General features: G+C 39.4%; 1 protein-coding gene across 12 annotated transcripts in view; it reads right to left on the reverse strand.

Moving 5' to 3' along the window:
• kiaa1109 (KIAA1109 ortholog) overlaps window positions 1–13,223 on the reverse strand; it is a 70,838-nt gene extending 57,615 nt beyond the window's left edge. For all 12 annotated transcript variants that reach the window (XM_056392815.1, XM_056392817.1, XM_056392827.1 and 9 more), the window contains exons 1-17: window positions 13,096–13,223; window positions 10,448–10,583; window positions 9,134–9,250; window positions 7,772–7,850; window positions 7,066–7,130; window positions 6,222–6,396; window positions 5,998–6,079; window positions 5,620–5,813; window positions 4,589–4,668; window positions 4,233–4,383; window positions 3,630–3,786; window positions 3,141–3,219; window positions 2,221–2,312; window positions 1,927–2,044; window positions 1,616–1,771; window positions 810–907; window positions 389–573 (exon numbers count right to left, since the gene is read on the reverse strand). In XM_056392815.1, the coding sequence (XP_056248790.1) occupies window positions 389–573; window positions 810–907; window positions 1,616–1,771; window positions 1,927–2,044; window positions 2,221–2,312; window positions 3,141–3,219; window positions 3,630–3,786; window positions 4,233–4,383; window positions 4,589–4,668; window positions 5,620–5,813; window positions 5,998–6,079; window positions 6,222–6,396; window positions 7,066–7,130; window positions 7,772–7,850; window positions 9,134–9,250; window positions 10,448–10,553 (1,934 nt within the window). In that variant the 5' untranslated portion in view covers window positions 10,554–10,583; window positions 13,096–13,223. The remainder of the gene's footprint in view (window positions 1–388; window positions 574–809; window positions 908–1,615; window positions 1,772–1,926; window positions 2,045–2,220; window positions 2,313–3,140; window positions 3,220–3,629; window positions 3,787–4,232; window positions 4,384–4,588; window positions 4,669–5,619; window positions 5,814–5,997; window positions 6,080–6,221; window positions 6,397–7,065; window positions 7,131–7,771; window positions 7,851–9,133; window positions 9,251–10,447; window positions 10,584–13,095) is intronic.
• Between the last annotated feature and the right edge of the window lie 3,678 nt (window positions 13,224–16,901).

The following is a 16,901-nucleotide window of genomic DNA, read 5'->3' on the forward strand; positions in this document are numbered from 1 at the left end:
AGACTAGTTTTATACATAATTAAGGGTGTAAATGGACCGATTTGAGCTCATCTCATCTCTACCTCAAATGAGGGATACCTTAACATTATTACGTAATACATACATACATAATTGAGGATGCTATATAGAAAGATGTCCAAACAGCCCCATTAAACAGCCTATTACCTCTCTCTTAAAACCAGCAGACAGCAACTACTCAAGCAACCAAAGCATGAAAAGGTTAGTGGTGCATTTACTTGAAATTACCAGCTACCACCTTGGCAACCTTTCCTTTCTACCTGAGCACTGATGTGAGTCAGTGTTACAACGGTGAGTCACCCTACTCTTTTGCTAACATGCTCACTTTTTGCCCACAACTAGAAAGAAACCATTTGCAGGTTTAACTCACTCTGCGTGGGTGATGTTCCTCCAGCAAGACTTGCTGGGTTTGGGAGGGGGAGCGCCTTGATTCTCCCCCGGCATGAACATGTCCGGAGGGAGCTTGACGTTCTGGTAGTCTTTGGCCAGGGTGAGGAGGGGGTAGCGGCTCGGGTGGCACTCTGGCAGGGACAGTCGCATGTCTGTATCCTCCGCCTGAGGCGGGCAAAACACATAAACGTTCATGCACCCACACATATTCATAGCTGGTGTCAAAGTTTTCCCATCTGTGGGCGCATAGAGTCTTTAAAAAAAAATGTAAATATACAGTATGTGCAGTCAGCTGTAGATATATTTTCCCAAAAACAGGAGAAAACATTGCAAATTAAACTCAAATAAAATATGAACATTTACTTTTGGAATTAATCACATTCACTTAAGGCATGACTCACCTTCAAGCTGAAGCGGGTATGGCAGGTGGTTGGAACAAACTCATTGAAAGGCAAAGTGAAGTCTATATTAAGCGTCTCACCACACGCTGCCAGGTACACTAGAAAAGATCAATAACGCAACTGATTAGTCTGCGCTGCTCTGGGATTAAGTGGAGTATACGCTGCGCTATATATGAAGACAGATATAGAGTAACAGAGTCACAGTGTCCTGTCATGGGCAGGAGCTTCCGGGGTTAAAGAGGCATTATGATGCTTTCATGGCTGGATTTGTTTTTTTGTTTTTTTTTCCATTTTTTGCAATAGTGCTAAAGCTATGCTTGCTTATTGAGGAAATAAAGACAGGATAAATGAGTTCTCCCTTTTACCATTTTCTATTCTTCACTGTCACAGAAATATCTGAACATACAGTCTGTGTCTTACAAGAGCTGGCATTGTGGTCTGACTCGACATGTTTGCACATTGTTACAGAAATCTGCTGTAGATATTAACGACCATTAATGTAGAAAAATAAGCATCTGACTGAACAAATCTGCACATTCTGTAACCTAACACCTCTGTCTTACTTGCTGAACATTGAACTTGTCAACTGTATAAAATAGTTCACCAAAGTCAAATATATTAGTTAAATACTTTCTTTCACTATGTGCATGTGCATTTTGGCAAAAACATCAAGTCATAAGAAATCTTGCTGTCGAGTAAAAGATATGAATCTCTAAACAATGAATGTATCATATATATATATATATATCATATTTTTATGAATGTATCGTCGAATCTATCTGCATCTAGAAGAGCATCTCTCTCACCATTCTCTTGCTGCTTGGTGGAACAGTCGATCCAGTTGTGCTGATTTGCCGCCCAGATCATCTCAAACTGGTGGAAAAGGATCTTGAATTTCCAGGAATACGGCACAAAGGAGTAGATGTCTGGGGCGCTGTCACTCGCCCAGTCCTGGATCAAATCTAAAGAGAGAGAAGGAACAGTGATGAAATGGAAAAATGGGAAGTTTCATACATTTTACTATTGAAGTGCTAAGCGCTAAATGCTAATAACCTGATTATAAAACCTCAGAATATTCAGATTATCAACAACAATTTGTGTTTGCTGGAGGACTCACCAGTGAAAAAGTTTTTCTGGGCGTAGATGAAGTGGTAGGTGGCCTTGTACACCTCAATCTCACACTGCCACGACTGAGGCATGTTCCACACCCGAGGGTAACTGGCTATCACATGGAACTGAGATAAAGGCAGAGGCAGGAAACAATTTCACTCCCGGCAGAGCGATTGCTATTTTTCAGGTTTGACATGGCATTTGCTAAAGTCTCCCTTGCATTACTAGCCAGCTAACAGGTGGCAATTTTTTTTTTCCAAATTTCTCCTTAGAGCTCCGTGTGTAATCGCCTGCCACTTACAGCTAACATCTCAGCCTCCAGAAGCGTCCTGTACTGCATGCTGCTGGTGGTGTCCACGTGAAGCAGCTGACCTTTGATGGTGGGAGAGTAGCCTGAGGGCAGGAGACGGAGGCAGAAAAGCAGCGACATCAATCCTCAAAACCCAAAGCTACAGCTAAGTTCCTGCAAATAATGACATTTACCAGCCACATCTCAAAAGCTACTTATGTTAACTACATTTCTGGGAGCAGAGGAGAGCATTGACTGATGACTGACCAAATATTATCTGCTCAGGGTGATAAATTATTACACATTGGTACAACTGCGGCTGTTCCCTGAGTTCAGTCGTATTATTCTGGATATCAAGTTAAACTGAATGATGGTTATTGATGGTTTTACTTGATCTTTGGTCTATAATGTGGGGAGAACCTTAGTATTGAATTTAAGCTCAGTTGCCCACATACACAATGGAACTATCAAGAAAGTGTGATCTCAAGACATCCTAGATAAATAATAATAATAATAATAATAAGTAAATTATGATTTATTATGTAAGTTAATGGGAAGAAAGAAAGGCTCATGATGCATTTCGATACATTTCAATGGAAATAAATACAGTGGTCTCCAAAAGTCTGAGACCACTGTCCCATTCACTTGAATGGTAAAATGATTTGATCCACATTAGCCAGGATTAGGCTGAAAAGTCTTTCATTTCATTTTATTTAATTTGGTATACTAGCATGTGTTCATCCTGACTTTTGAGTAAAGTGCCATGCGTTAATCAGTGTGTTAGTGTATTATCATCAAATGACTGGGAAACTGTTGATTTCACATGCGCTTCTATCTGAACAACAATTTGTCCTCGAAACAGTGGGACATCAACTGATCAGAGTTCTTCCATTTTAGTCTACTGATCTTATTTCTGTGAAACACACACTTACCGTTCTCTCCTACAGTCATGGGGATGTTGACTTCCAAGTAAGAGCCTGCACCTACATTCACATGGATGGCATTGGTTTCCTAGTAACAGAGATGAAGACAGAGCAGGGAGGGGGTTGGGTCGTACATGCTGTCAGAATATTAGAGAGGGAGCCTGACTGCTTTAAAAATGAAAGAAAGGCACCTAATCTGAACAAAAATAGGTTCAAAAGAGGTAATAAAATGACAGTCTTCCCTGACTCAAGCCATTTCATGTTTTAATTCAATGTGCATTCATGTTGTTATTTAGTATTCACTCCACATACTTTGCTCTGTGGAATTCCCTGCACTGCTCTAGGATGGAAATTTGAAAAGTATAAAACATGAACCAATATCAATATCTTAAACATGGTGAAGCATAAAGACAAGGACAAGGGGAGCGGCAGAGAAAGGACGAAAGATCAAAGGGGCTGGCAAGAGAGAGAGCACATGAGAGAGAAAGTAAGAGTCACCCTGTTTTTGGTGAAAAGCAGATCGATGGTGGCGTCAGCAATGATGTTCATGCGGAGCTCGAATGCCTGGATCTGTCTGGGTTTTCCTGGCTGGGCGACCTCTGTGACTTTCATGGCCTGGTAGTCGGCCGGGATGAAGAACTTCCACAGACAGTCCCTGAGACACATTTAGAGTGTGCGCATGTAAACGCAAGACCATGTTTGTAAAGCCCAAATCTGAAGCCTTCAAAGTTTGAGCCATGACCTTTCAACAACAGTCTAAAACAGCACTCATCTTACACTTTTTACATATATACTGTAGCTGTATCTGCTGGTGTAATACACCCAAAAGATTGTGCTATGTCTTCAAACTTATGTAATTTATAGATTTTACCATTGCAGGGAAACTGGTTGGTTTGTAACTGCCAAAGTCAGTCCTCAGAGAACTGGCTCTAACTGCTCAAATTACAAAAGCAATTGTGGCATTTTTGTGCTGAATCTTCGGTTTAATATTTGGTAAGATTTTAAACAACATTTATAGCCACGCTTTTAATGTCAGCAAATGCTTTTTATAATGCTGAGATTGACTAATGAATGTATCATTTCTGCATGCTTGTTTCACACCTCTGCCGATCCGCCCAAGGCCCGTAGTTGAAGTCGGTTCCTTTCCCACAGACGATATCCAGACCCCAACACGGGGGCAAATCCTGGAGCTTATCACCCTCACTGCACGTCTCTGCCTCCTCCCCATTCTCCTGCTCCACAGGGACCAGACCTGCAAACACACGCACGCTCATGTATCTTCTGCTAGTAATGAAGTGCAGAGATAAATACAGCATGTCCAAATCTCTCAATGTGAAACAATTCTGTGCATTTCTTTCAGGGAAAAGACATGTATTTTTTGGTATTGTTGCTGCACTGCTGGTTTTGCTGGTTCACAGTTTCAAACTGTCTGTGTGTGTGAGTGCGTTTGTAAATACCGGGTTCATCCTGGTAGTAATAGATGTCAACGTCATTGGACTGCATCACCACAAAACCTTCACCCATCAGTCTGGGAGGTCTAGAAAACAAATCCACAGAGTCAGTGTTTACAGATAAAATCAATGGTCACAGCAGGTCAGCAGGTCCATCAAAGGTCCCAAAGCATTATACAATTAAATATTCTGTGTTAAAGCTTTATACTGGCATGAAGACACTTCATTTTAATTTTCTAAATGCACTGGCTTTCCTCTTACACATTTTTACTTGATCTCGCTGTCATTCCAATAAAGCGTCAAGGACTGCTGGAGGTTTTTCTATGCCAAGATGCCGAGAGTGAGTCTTTAACTTTGACGCAATTTTACTTTCAAAGTCGTTTCATTCAGTTTAAGTGGGGATAATGGTTTATGGCACTCAAGCTTATTACGCAGTTCAGCTAAAGCTGCCAGGTGAAACATTCACACGGCAACATTTTTGGTATTTGGTCTTTATTCTATATCCAACAGCTTTAACCTTTAAGAAGGCTGCAGCTCCTACACTCAGCAAAGTAAAAGCAGTTGCACATTAAATGCAGTGATAAGTAATCAAAGCAAAAAACTCTTAAATGTGGCACAAAAAGTTTATTTTCTGTTTTTATAGAGTGACTCTTGGCTGTGTTTAACATTCATACCATACATTTACATATTGCAATGAGAGTGGTGCACAGAATTATCCAATGTTAACTGTATAATGATCTAATTCTCTACAGTTATTATGGCATGCTTTAAAAAATGACTGACACAGGATATTTTGAGGATCAGACAAGAGCTTTATCTCTAAAAACATTTTGGAGAAAAAAAGTCTTATTACTGACAACGACAAGTAGAAATATGACGATGGCTACACGTTGCTTTGAATAAATAAATACTGAATTTTAAGTTTCATTTCTTTTATATGGATTTCACCCTTGAACTTAAACAGCAAAACCTCTTCAACTACAAGCCTTCGACACCAGGTGATTTTACACAGAGAGAAGTACATGACTTGGACTTACTCATCATTCTGCATGCCCAAGTAGCGCGGACTAGGAACCAGCATGACACGCACATTTTCCAGCGAGCCTTTGACGATGTGCATGTACTGGTCCAGGTGGCTGGATGGAGGCTTGGTGGCGTACGTCAGGAAGGCGTCCTCAAAGTTCACACACAGAGTCTGTGGGAGGTAGTGGTTCCCAAACGCCAAGCGACCCTACAGGACAGCAAACACACATGCAGTTAAAGAACGAGGCCGAAACGCTCTTACATTCTTCACCAGCTCCTTTTCAAAACATTACTCTCAAGCTATTTCTACAGCTGATATTTTAGTTTTTTTGTTTTTTTTAGACCATCAACTAAATTCTGTGAAATTTCTGTTGAATTTCAGAGGTACTCACGGTGCTGATGTTAACTTTGATAACAGGAATGAGGGAGCGCCACGACGACGAAGGGTCTGGACTCTCTGCTTTGATGTTCACACTACACAACGAGCAGAAGACATTTCAGTCTTAGAACGGTTTAGTGGTGCTACGTTTCCAGCATCAAATCAAGGTCAGTGACACTTTAAACAAGACTAATATTTAATAACGTGAAAATCTGCTTGATCAGGCCTCGGATGTACCTGTCCAGGGTTTTGTTTCTGTCCTCTCGTCCCCTCTCTTCATCTTTTTTGGGTGTTATGAGTGTGGGTTCCAGTCCGAAGGTCTCCTGTAGGCGGGCGTAGAGGTCGGTTCGGTTGTAGACGTGGAACTCAAAGCCGTTGACTGTCACGTAAAGCCTGGTCTCTGCCTTGGGGTCTGATGACAAAGACAAGAGAGACATCTCAAAGGTCACCATCCAGGAATCTGACTTTCTTCCATCTAGGTTCATGTTTCCTTCCATCAACAGAAAGAAATAAGAGCTCTTTAAAATTTACACTGGGGCTGTAACTAAGAATTATTGTCATAATCTGACAGTCAGTTTCTTACTTAAATTGTGTCATCGTTTGACCTGTAGGTATGTTTAATGTATGTCTAATATTGAGAAATGCATAACAATATCTCAAAGCCCATGTTGTCATGTTCTTACTTTGTCCAAACAATAGTTCAAAACCCAGAAATGTTCCGCTTGCTATCTTAGAAGCAAAAGAAATCTGTGCTCATATATGTGACAAACTGAGAGAGAGAATTTTTTGTCATTTTTGCTTATAAAGAACTTTTAACTGATAATCAAAATTGTTGCAGCTCTAATTGACACTATTTTCTGCAGGTGACTGATGAAATAATTTGCTGAATGATCAACAAAATAAAAACTTTATCCAAGAAAAGGTCATTAAAGCTTATCCTGCAGGCTAATTACAAACTCCTGAGTTGGGTTAATCAGTGAACAATTTAACAATTCATTAGCAAGAAACTAAAAACAACAGAAAGTTTTCTTCGGAATTTCTTTTTTCTTTATTGTCCAGAGGACAGACACAGTTGACTCACCATGCTGTTTCTGTTTTGGGTTATACATTTTCCACCAGCGAAATATGAGGAAGCCATCCTGTATCCTTTTACACAGAAAAGAAAGAAAAAAATCAATCAATTGGGTGTAAGCTATGAGGTTATAAAGCTGAAAACACACCAGCGCCGCGGCGCCTCATATTATGCGTGTCAAGTGCCGGTTCTAGCACCAATAGGAAGCATCGCGCTGCAACGTGCCATCAACATAAAGACCACATACAGAGGACAACGTGTATCAACTTCAAATCATGTGTGGTCACTGGACACCCACCAGACCTATGGTTCCCCAGGCAACATCTTTTTCTGCCACTGCCTGATGTGTGAACATGATTGTGGGTCCTAAAGCTCCTTATGTTTCTCAACGTCAACAAGTAGTCTCTCCTTATCCATTGTACACACACAAGAGGCAACAGAGAGAGGGAGAGCGAGAAGTGAGGAGAGGGAAGACGAACTGCTACAGTAGCCGGGAAATACAAAACAGCCTTTTCTCTGGACAAACAATGCGTTTTTTCAGGGGTAACGAGGCTGGAAATGTAACAGTGGCGTCGAGTGTCGCCGAGCAGTGCGTCAATGTGCACACATAGCTGTGGGGTTGCACACAAAAAATCACTGAGGCAGCTGTTTTGATGCGCACTGTTCGGCGGCCGTGTGTGTAGGCCTTAAGATAGAAGAACACGGGAGAGGTCACCTGATGGACATGTCTTGGTTGATGTAATAGACGTCTCTGAACATGACTTTCCCCGACAGCACAGAGAAGGAGAAGGAGCCTGTGGAGAAGTGGACAGACACAGATTGTTAGCATAACACTTTCATTAACAATAATAGTAGCTTTCATCATACTGAGTGAAATAATTTAATATGATCAGTTTCCAAAAGTCTAAAAATGTTTGATCACGGTGGTGTGAATTCAAGTTAATAAAGGAGCTAATTAATATGTTAAACAAAAGATGTAATTAGATAGTTCTGTAAACCCTGGTAAAAATAAAAACTCTGTGTGTTGCTGAGATATTTAATCACCTTGTCTCTTCTCTTATCATTGAGAAAAAATAATCTTAATTAGCATCTAATCGTACAAGTAGGTCACAGGCTGTCACTGAGCAAGAAAGATGAGCTGAAAACTGAACATGATTTTCTGTCATTAATCCTTTTTGGCTCATAACGTCTTCCTCTGTTTTAATTATTTCATGCTAAATTTCAGCGCCTCAGTGGTTCAACTCTAATCATCCCAGTCCTGTTTGTGGTATTTTTGACTTTTCTGACTCAAGACAGGATATGCAACTTGCCCAAGACCAAATCACCAGGACGCTTGTTTTGGTCAGTGCTTCCGACGTACATCTACAGCTTTTACCCGACTCAATCCTGGCCTATGAAAAGACACACCTTAAAGCACGTTCGAACCTGCTAAGCAGAAAACAAGTTTTGTCTGTAAAGTGAGAAGTATCAGAACTGTGCTGTTTGTTATGAAGATTTGTTTATTTGTTTATTTCCAAAAGCTGGTGCCATTACGATGCAACTAAGCCATGCGCTCCTCATAAAATGTTAATTCTGCCTTGGTAATCATTCTTGTGCTTCCTATTTGCTCACAGACAGTGAGCTGCAGATTCCTGTCCACATACACTGCTGTGATGCTAAGTAAATATAAGATTTTGCAAGTTCATTAGGCATGACTAAGACATGCTCTGGCTTCTTTTTTGGTTAATTACATGGCTGTAATTAGAGTCGTATTTCAGAGCAGATGGACCTGACAAGATCTACTCTTTAGTAAAGATGCTGATGTTTTTGTAAAAACCTATTCACTTGCTAACAAATAATTGAGACTTAAGTTACACTTGAATTCATGCATTTATAAATTAATTCCTGCGTCATTTATGTAGAGAAATTCAATCTGGTGTTGGTTGCAGTTTGCTGTTCATGCTCTGTGGAGATAATCACTGAGAGAACCTGGCTCATCATGAAATATTCAGCAGCCTGAGCTAACGCCTTGAACTGAGAGCTTTGGCAGTGTTCCTCCCGCCTATTCATCACAGTGTGATGCTCCTGATGAACACACCGATGTGAATGTAGCCATCCTTGTAGAGTCTGTTGATGATGAGGGTGAGGATGAGGCCAATGTTGCGGGAGTTGTAATAAGTTAAATAGATGATCCATCCACAGGACAGAATGGTAGCTGTGGAAAAACAGAAAATGGTCTCAGTCAGTAAAAGATGATGAATTCTCAAGCCAACTAAAGCTTTAATTAGAATTCCTGATATCACTCTCATATTGATACAGTAAGTTTGTTAATACGAGAAATCATAATAACATTTTTAATGTTTTCTGATGCTTGGAAATGTTTGCTTCCATCTTCCATTTTCAAATATAAATCACTGATGCTGATTTCGCCTCTGTTAAGTCAAATTCTTTAATTATACATGTGAATGACCGTGTTATTTATAAGGTCAACAGACCGTGTGTGAATGCAATGTGCCAAATGCTACTTTTTCTGACAAGACAAAGACCCGTTCACACAAATTCATTTCTAGACTTTATTGTCTAAAGAATATAGCAATGCCAGTGGAATTCATATAGAAACTCCTTATCCTTTCATAGCTGGGTTCGACTGCTGCACTCAAGGCTCTTTTTTCTTATTCCTGAAAGAGTTTTTTTTTTTTTTTTTCTTCCCAGGTTGAAGATGTTGCAGTGATACAAAGGAAACAGCATCTGTGAGTCCTGTAATATCATTGGCCTACTGAGAGCTGCACCTGAACTGAGCAGTAATTGGAAACTATCTTTTGTCATACTTTAACTGAATTAAATCACAATGAAGTGAAGATGCAGCCAGGACAACTACGTGATTAAAAGCAAATATAAATTAAAATTTTTCATAAGATGAGATATAAAGCACATTAGGGAATAATGCAGAGGCTTATCATACTTTTAACCGTTCGGCTTGATGCAATACACCTCAGTTTATTTAACAGTATTTCACATATTTTAAAAAACCTTATGAAATGATACTGAAATGATCTCTTGTGCTTACCACATTATTACATTTGTTCTTATCAGAGGCCAGTACACTCACATAAGGTGTAAGGGACTGAAATTATTACTCCTCCAAATAGTCATTATTTGTACCTAACAGGATTACATGTTAACAAACCTCTGTTTAATAAATGAGGTACAAATAAAAGTAGTAAAAGAATTTCCACTATAGCTTAGACCAAATGATGCACTAGCACATCTTAAATGAAACTGCTGCTCCACTAACAGGAAACCTGAAAGTGCTGACAGGTTTGCACTTTACATGTGACAGATTATATGAGGTCTCATAAAAATATCCATTGATCAGGGTATTTTCCCAACAGTGCAGATACAGAGCACTCACCAACGAGGAGCCAGATGAAATTCGAGTTGTGCTTGGTAAGAAAGTCATCCAGATCCACGAAGCTGGGGAAGGTGCTTTCATTGTTTTTGGCAACATGCCCATCCATGGCTACAGGCTCTCAGTCTGACGTCTAAAACTGAAAACGGTCAGATGTCAGATTGCTGCCATGGTACAGTGACAAAACAAAGAGTAAAAAAAACATGAACACAAAAGAGCAAGTAGAATAAAGCAAAGAAAGACAAAGAGGGAAAGAAAAATTTTTTTTTTTTTAATGAAGCAATTGGTACTGCAACGCAAAGAAAGCTAACTGAAGCTAAAGTCTTGAATGGGAATGGTGGCAGATGGAATTGCAAGACATGCGAATCCAGGGTTTCTGGCAGGTTCCCCAAATTAAATGAATGACTTTTTAAGACCTTTTTAATACCACATATAATGCAATTTCATGCCTGTTTTACCAACCAAAGTATGAAAGGTATCACTGAAAACCAATAACTTTAGAATTATTTACCAAGTGCATTAATTTATTGACATTAAGATCACATTTTTCAGTACTTCCAGGTTGTCAATAACATTAATTCCTATTATTAACATTAATTAATTATAACATAACCTGGATGAGCAGCAGATGGATAAATGCACTGAACCACTTAAAAAATAGTATTGTACAGTTGTTGTTTAAGACTTCAGTTCATTTGTATAGTACCCACCCTTCATAAGAGCGGAGCACTGGGAATATAAACAACAATGCCAGCTATGCATAACACATGATCATAACTGGCTATATGTGAACCTGCTTTGCTTGTCATGAGGACACTGGCTGTATTGATTGTCGTGAACTTTGCTTTTACAGGAAGGATTTAATTTGTTGTTGTAATTTTAATTTGTTTGTGTGTGGCACAGGGTTAGTAGCAGGGTGTTGCATGTGTGTGTGTGGCTACAAGTGTATGCTGTAAGTAAACCCATTCTTAGGGGTCAAAAGCTTGAATTAAAGACACAAACAGACTAACACACAAACACATAAATCCTCATCTAATCCACCTTAAATGACGTTAGCAGTAAAACCACTGAGATGTAACCAAAACCAGCTCTCTCTCTTACAGAAAACGCTGTCTTCAAGTTTCTCTTTTTGACAGATAATTTATTTTACAATACATCTGTTGACTGTTGTACATTCTGCCATATGAGAGCAGATCTGAATCTCACAGGGGATTTAACACTAGCTACCTGCCTAACTAACTAATCCAATTCTGTTTACACACTACCCTGATTCAATCCATCTGAATGGACGACAGCACTGATATTCCTGTAAGGCAAGTTAAGATTTTAAATAATGCCCTTCATGAGTTATGAGATGCGAGAACAGATTATGCTGCCATCACAGAGAGATCTCTGCTGTCGGTGACTCATCACATTTACCGAAGATTTTTCACTTTTGGTTTACACCGTCAGGCACAGCAACTACATATCTATTTTCAGTTAGCTACCACAGCTGGGCCCAAACTGTTGTCATGTGAGCATCCCAACAGATACTGTCTACATCAGACTAAACATCACTCCTATCAACAAACCTATATAAAAATCATTTGGGGAAGCAACTGTATATATCATAGTAACAAACAGGTAAACACACAATATGTCAAAACAGCCACTACTAGACTCACACTACTTAATACTGCACAATAAGTTTGGCAACCACTGCACAAGACGCATATGTGATCACAAACCACTTCACAGTTACACAAGCTAACCATCAAGACCGTTGTGCTGTTGCTGTTGTTGCTATATCCACCAATTCAATAAGTATGTAGCTGTCTGTAGCAAAAATGTCTGACAGATTTAACTAAACTGCCATGAAAATCTGCCAGTTTACTTACACCTGACCTTGCCCACAGATTTGGGCACGGATTTCAAATCCGGGGTGTTCCTTATTTATCAGCAAAATAGACACACACACACACCAAAACACCATACACCCTTAAAAATGACCTCAGACTTTTTAGGAACTGATGAGGACGCTTACAAGTCACAGAGGGGTTTCACAGAGTATCGGTTCATCCAAATAACTTTGGTGGCTTTCGTTGCTGTTTGGGTGTTATATGTTGCATGAATCGACGAGGACGACAAGAGAACAGAGAGCAGTAACTTATAGTGGCTACTCTGGCTTTGTTTACATATTGAACTGGTAAAGCTATCATCGACACAGTTCTCTATTTTGACATAAGGCTATATGTAAAGCTCAAGTTCAACATGACCAGATCGCTAAATTAATAATTCACATGACTTCAGATAAGATCTTGGGTCCAGAGCCATACCTGAAACTAACTAACAACACACCTAGCTAATCCTAGGTCTTGAGTTATTTCCTGAGCATTAACCTCAGCACCAGTAACAACGACGAACTGTCGCCTAACGTGTTTTCTTTTTTAACGTTTGTATCATTACAACAAGAGGCTGCTGACCCGTCGAGTACCAGACAGCGTCTTGGTTAATGACGTTTTAGCTTGTGGATAATGCAGTTATTAAGCTAGCCGCTAAATATCATAACGTTAGCACCCGGTTTAGCTAGCAAGCTAATGACAGCAGGCCGCACCCTGTAACTTCTCCAAATTCAAACTGTGAAAACAAGTATCTTAATGATCGTGAAATACCTTAATGTCCCCGATAAAGCACGTGGTTTCATCTTTACTCCAGTTATTCAGGAGTTGCTGTCCTTTTGTCGTGTCAGACACTGGCATAGCTAGCATCCTCTGTTGAATATTTACCTGGCAGACGGCCAGTTAACATCTCTTCCTGTTCTGTCGAGAGCGGTCATAAAATTGACCAATAGGAAAAACGGAGAGTGAGAGACTGACCAATCAGAGGAAAGCGTGAGCGAGGCCACGCACACAGATGACAGACAGTTTTCACTACCTATCAACATGAATGTTTTCATAGTAGTGGGGTCCTCTCGGCGTTGTTTTGGTGCTGTGTTAGTACCATAAAGCAGAGGGAGATCACCTCCCATGCAGATTGTAGACCAAGCTCTTTTCTGCATAAAGCAAGAGGGGATTAATTTGACCATATTTTTCCAACATGTTCAGAATGATGTAACATGCTGAAATATTTCCTTTATTCTGTGAATATGATGCAGAAAGGTTGTAGATTTCCATCAGTGAAACAAAGCCTCTGACCAGTAGGTTGATGGTTAAAGACTACAGTTTCAGTTTATGAAGCAGTGACCACCCCATGCTTACATGTCTCAGAGTCCTTAACTTGGTAATTGTAGTTGGTGGACAATATTTTATACAGACTGTTCCACATTCTGTTGTTATAAATGTTTAATTTAAATCGTATGTTAAGGTTCATGTCAAACCATTTTTATCTGACAAGATTTTATTTTACTAAAGTGTATTGTTTAATAAAAAATACAACAATTACTCCTTCTTTTATCTTCCATTTTAATAGTTGTGTTTGTTAGTTTTGTAAATAGTCCTAACATTACTCAACAATGTTCTTTCATCATATGCCTGCAAAAAATATGTTTAATATATACAAGAATTAGACTATGCGCTGCTTTCATACAGCAAGGATACATTCAGTTTGCCACCAAGTTCATATGTTAACGTAGGACATTTTAATTTTAATCTTTGTCTGTTAAAACAAGACCAAAATCTACTGCCATAGCAGCTGTGTGAGGCAGTGTGAGGCTGTACTCTGTGGTGCTTTGGACTAAATGCTAACGCTAGCAAGGCATGCTCACAAGTACAGCTTTCACTGCAGGAATTTTCCCAGGGACCCAAGAATCTTCTGAGTAACTCATGAACTAAACTGCGTCATTCATAAAACAAGGAAACACTCTAGTATTGATATTTGTCGTGGACAAGACTCGCCGTTAATTTATGTTCAAAACATTGTTAGACTTTGCTGTCATCTTCCAGACTCATTTGTGTGCTAACATGCTGATGTTCAGCTGGTTGCTTTATTTAACAGACTGTAATGTTTCATGTTCACCATCTTAGTTTAAGGTATTAACATGTTAAATTTGGCTAATCAGCACTGACAAAGTACAGTGTACAGGCTGATATAAATGTCATTAGGTTGGTAAAGACACTCTTGTTCCTCTCAGGATGAATAATACACCTTGGTGACCCTTTCACTTTTCATTTAGCACCATCATAAGATCATGTAAATGTGTCCAACACATTGTTGTGATTTATGACAAAATACTTCAGAAATTTCATGGAAGTCTATCCAATAGTTGTTGAGGTATTCAAAATAACAAACGTCAACCTCATCCTTTCCTCTGTAAGAGAAGTCAGGGGATCTCCAAAGTCATTAAGAATCATCCTCTGGGAAATGTGAATGTTCTCAATTTTGTGTCAGTCCATCCAGTAGATGTTGAGATATTTCACAAAATAAATAAAAAAGTAGTGAAGCTAGAGGAAAAGGCAGGGGTTCGCTAGAGATATTAGGATTCATCCTCTAGGTATCATGGGTAATAGTTGTCAGCATATTTTTATTACAAAAAATAAAAATGTCAGTCTCATGACGACACTAGGCAATTGTTCCTCTGGAGACAATGACTATGCAAAATGTCATGGCATCAAATAGTTGTTGAGATGTTTCAGTCTGGGCCAAAGCAGCTGTGCCACTAGAAATGCCATCACGGGAATTGGAGCTCTGCTTTCTCAATCCATTTGAGCCATTTTGACAAACAACTTCACCCCTGCTATTATGGTTTTGTGAATTCTTAGCCTTACTCCTAAAGGGCTCAACTTAACACAAACTAGATAATAATGTGGTTTTAATCTTAAGTAGTTGAAAAGACACAGCAAGACACAGGGGATCATTTGATTTTCTATCTGTTCAAAAACAATCTAATGTCAAAGCGCCAGAAACAGTTAAAACAGGGGAAAACATTACGTTTGTGTTATCTCTAAGAAATGGAACAAACTCTAGGGTACTGGTTAATGTAAGAAGTTGTTGTCATGCTTTCCGCCAGTCACAACAAAGCCTCCCTAAAGAACACGTAGGAGTCGTTTTACTGAAAAGGTGCCAAACATCAGGCTAAGAGCTTTTCCTTGCCAATCAAGCCTTCCCCTCAAGACCAGCCTATTTCGGTTGTGATTTTAAAAGAAACCTCTCACATTAATTCCTTTTCCTGTCTTCTGAATGTTATTTCAACTAAATTCCTGCAGGAGGTCCTCAGTACAGTCGCTACAGATATTCTATTAGTAATTAACACCTCCTTCACTTTTGGTTCATTCCCCCCTTGTTTTAAATATGCAGCAGTTCAAGGCCCTCCAGAGGACACCTAATTATAATTTTATTGCTTGAGGCAATTATTAGCAGACTACAATCTTTAAGCTGCCTTTTTTTTCATGCAGTGGTTTAGAGAAAGCAGTTTCTTCATCAAGACATTTCAGAGAAACTGCAGACCTGTTTTGAAGGACTTCCCGGAACACGAACTGCCTCAATTAGGTTTCTAATTATTTCTGCCTCACTGATAAATTCACGGTTTTACTTAAATCTCTATACTGTCTGACCCCACAAAATGTTAATTGATGTTATTCAGATACATCTCGAAAAGGTGGGTAGAGTCAAAGATGCAGCTCCCGAATGGACCTGATGGTGTGTGTGTGTGTGTATCCGATTGATTGATCTGATACATGGTGTATCCTCAAGGTTGATTTGGGCCCAGTGCTGCTTTCGATGCTTACTGCATACCTTCACTTGGTCTCAACAGGATGTCTATTTCCACTGTGACACACATGCTTTGCCAGATGCTATGACATGATTTATCAACCCCTTTACGTCAAAACACCAAGTACTGAAGGTACTAAAAAACGTTCTGCAGTAAAATTCAAAAATATATATATATATATATATAGTACATTTGGAACACCCAGTTGCATTAACCTTGTCGAGCACTGTCTTGGGTCAGCCAAGATTGGGCTTGCCAGTAGAAATCAGAGAATGTTGTTTGAGCAAGATTTACATTTTCATCTTCATTGCTTTAAAAGTTGGTGTCTGTGGATCCAGCTGGAGAGGACGGACGTTAAAATTCCAGTTAGTGCGGGCCAAACCATGATCTTGTCCCTCAAGGCGACGTACAGTATAGTCTATAGCCATGGTAACAGCTGTACAAATCACACCAGTGTTTTGATCTAAATGCTAATGGCAGTGTTACCATGGTGAGGTCTAGCAGGCATCATGACCATAAGTTGTCTTTGTTAAATAGAAAGAAGACATTATGAAATAAATAATCATATGAATAAGTAAAGAGAAAATATGTAACCTAACCATTAATGTACCTTCCCACAACAGCAATTTCCCAATACCACAAGGCCAGTTATCAAGACCAAATAGGGCAGGGTGAGTTTCTGTGATTGGCTGCTTCTTCCATCTGAATGAGCAGACAGAGACAGAGTTTGAGAATAAAAAAATAACTGCCAATTGGATAAATGTCATTGTG

The sequence above is a fragment of the Seriola aureovittata genome, chromosome 13 (genome assembly GCF_021018895.1).
Source record: "Seriola aureovittata isolate HTS-2021-v1 ecotype China chromosome 13, ASM2101889v1, whole genome shotgun sequence".
NCBI lineage: Eukaryota > Metazoa > Chordata > Actinopteri > Carangiformes > Carangidae > Seriola > Seriola aureovittata.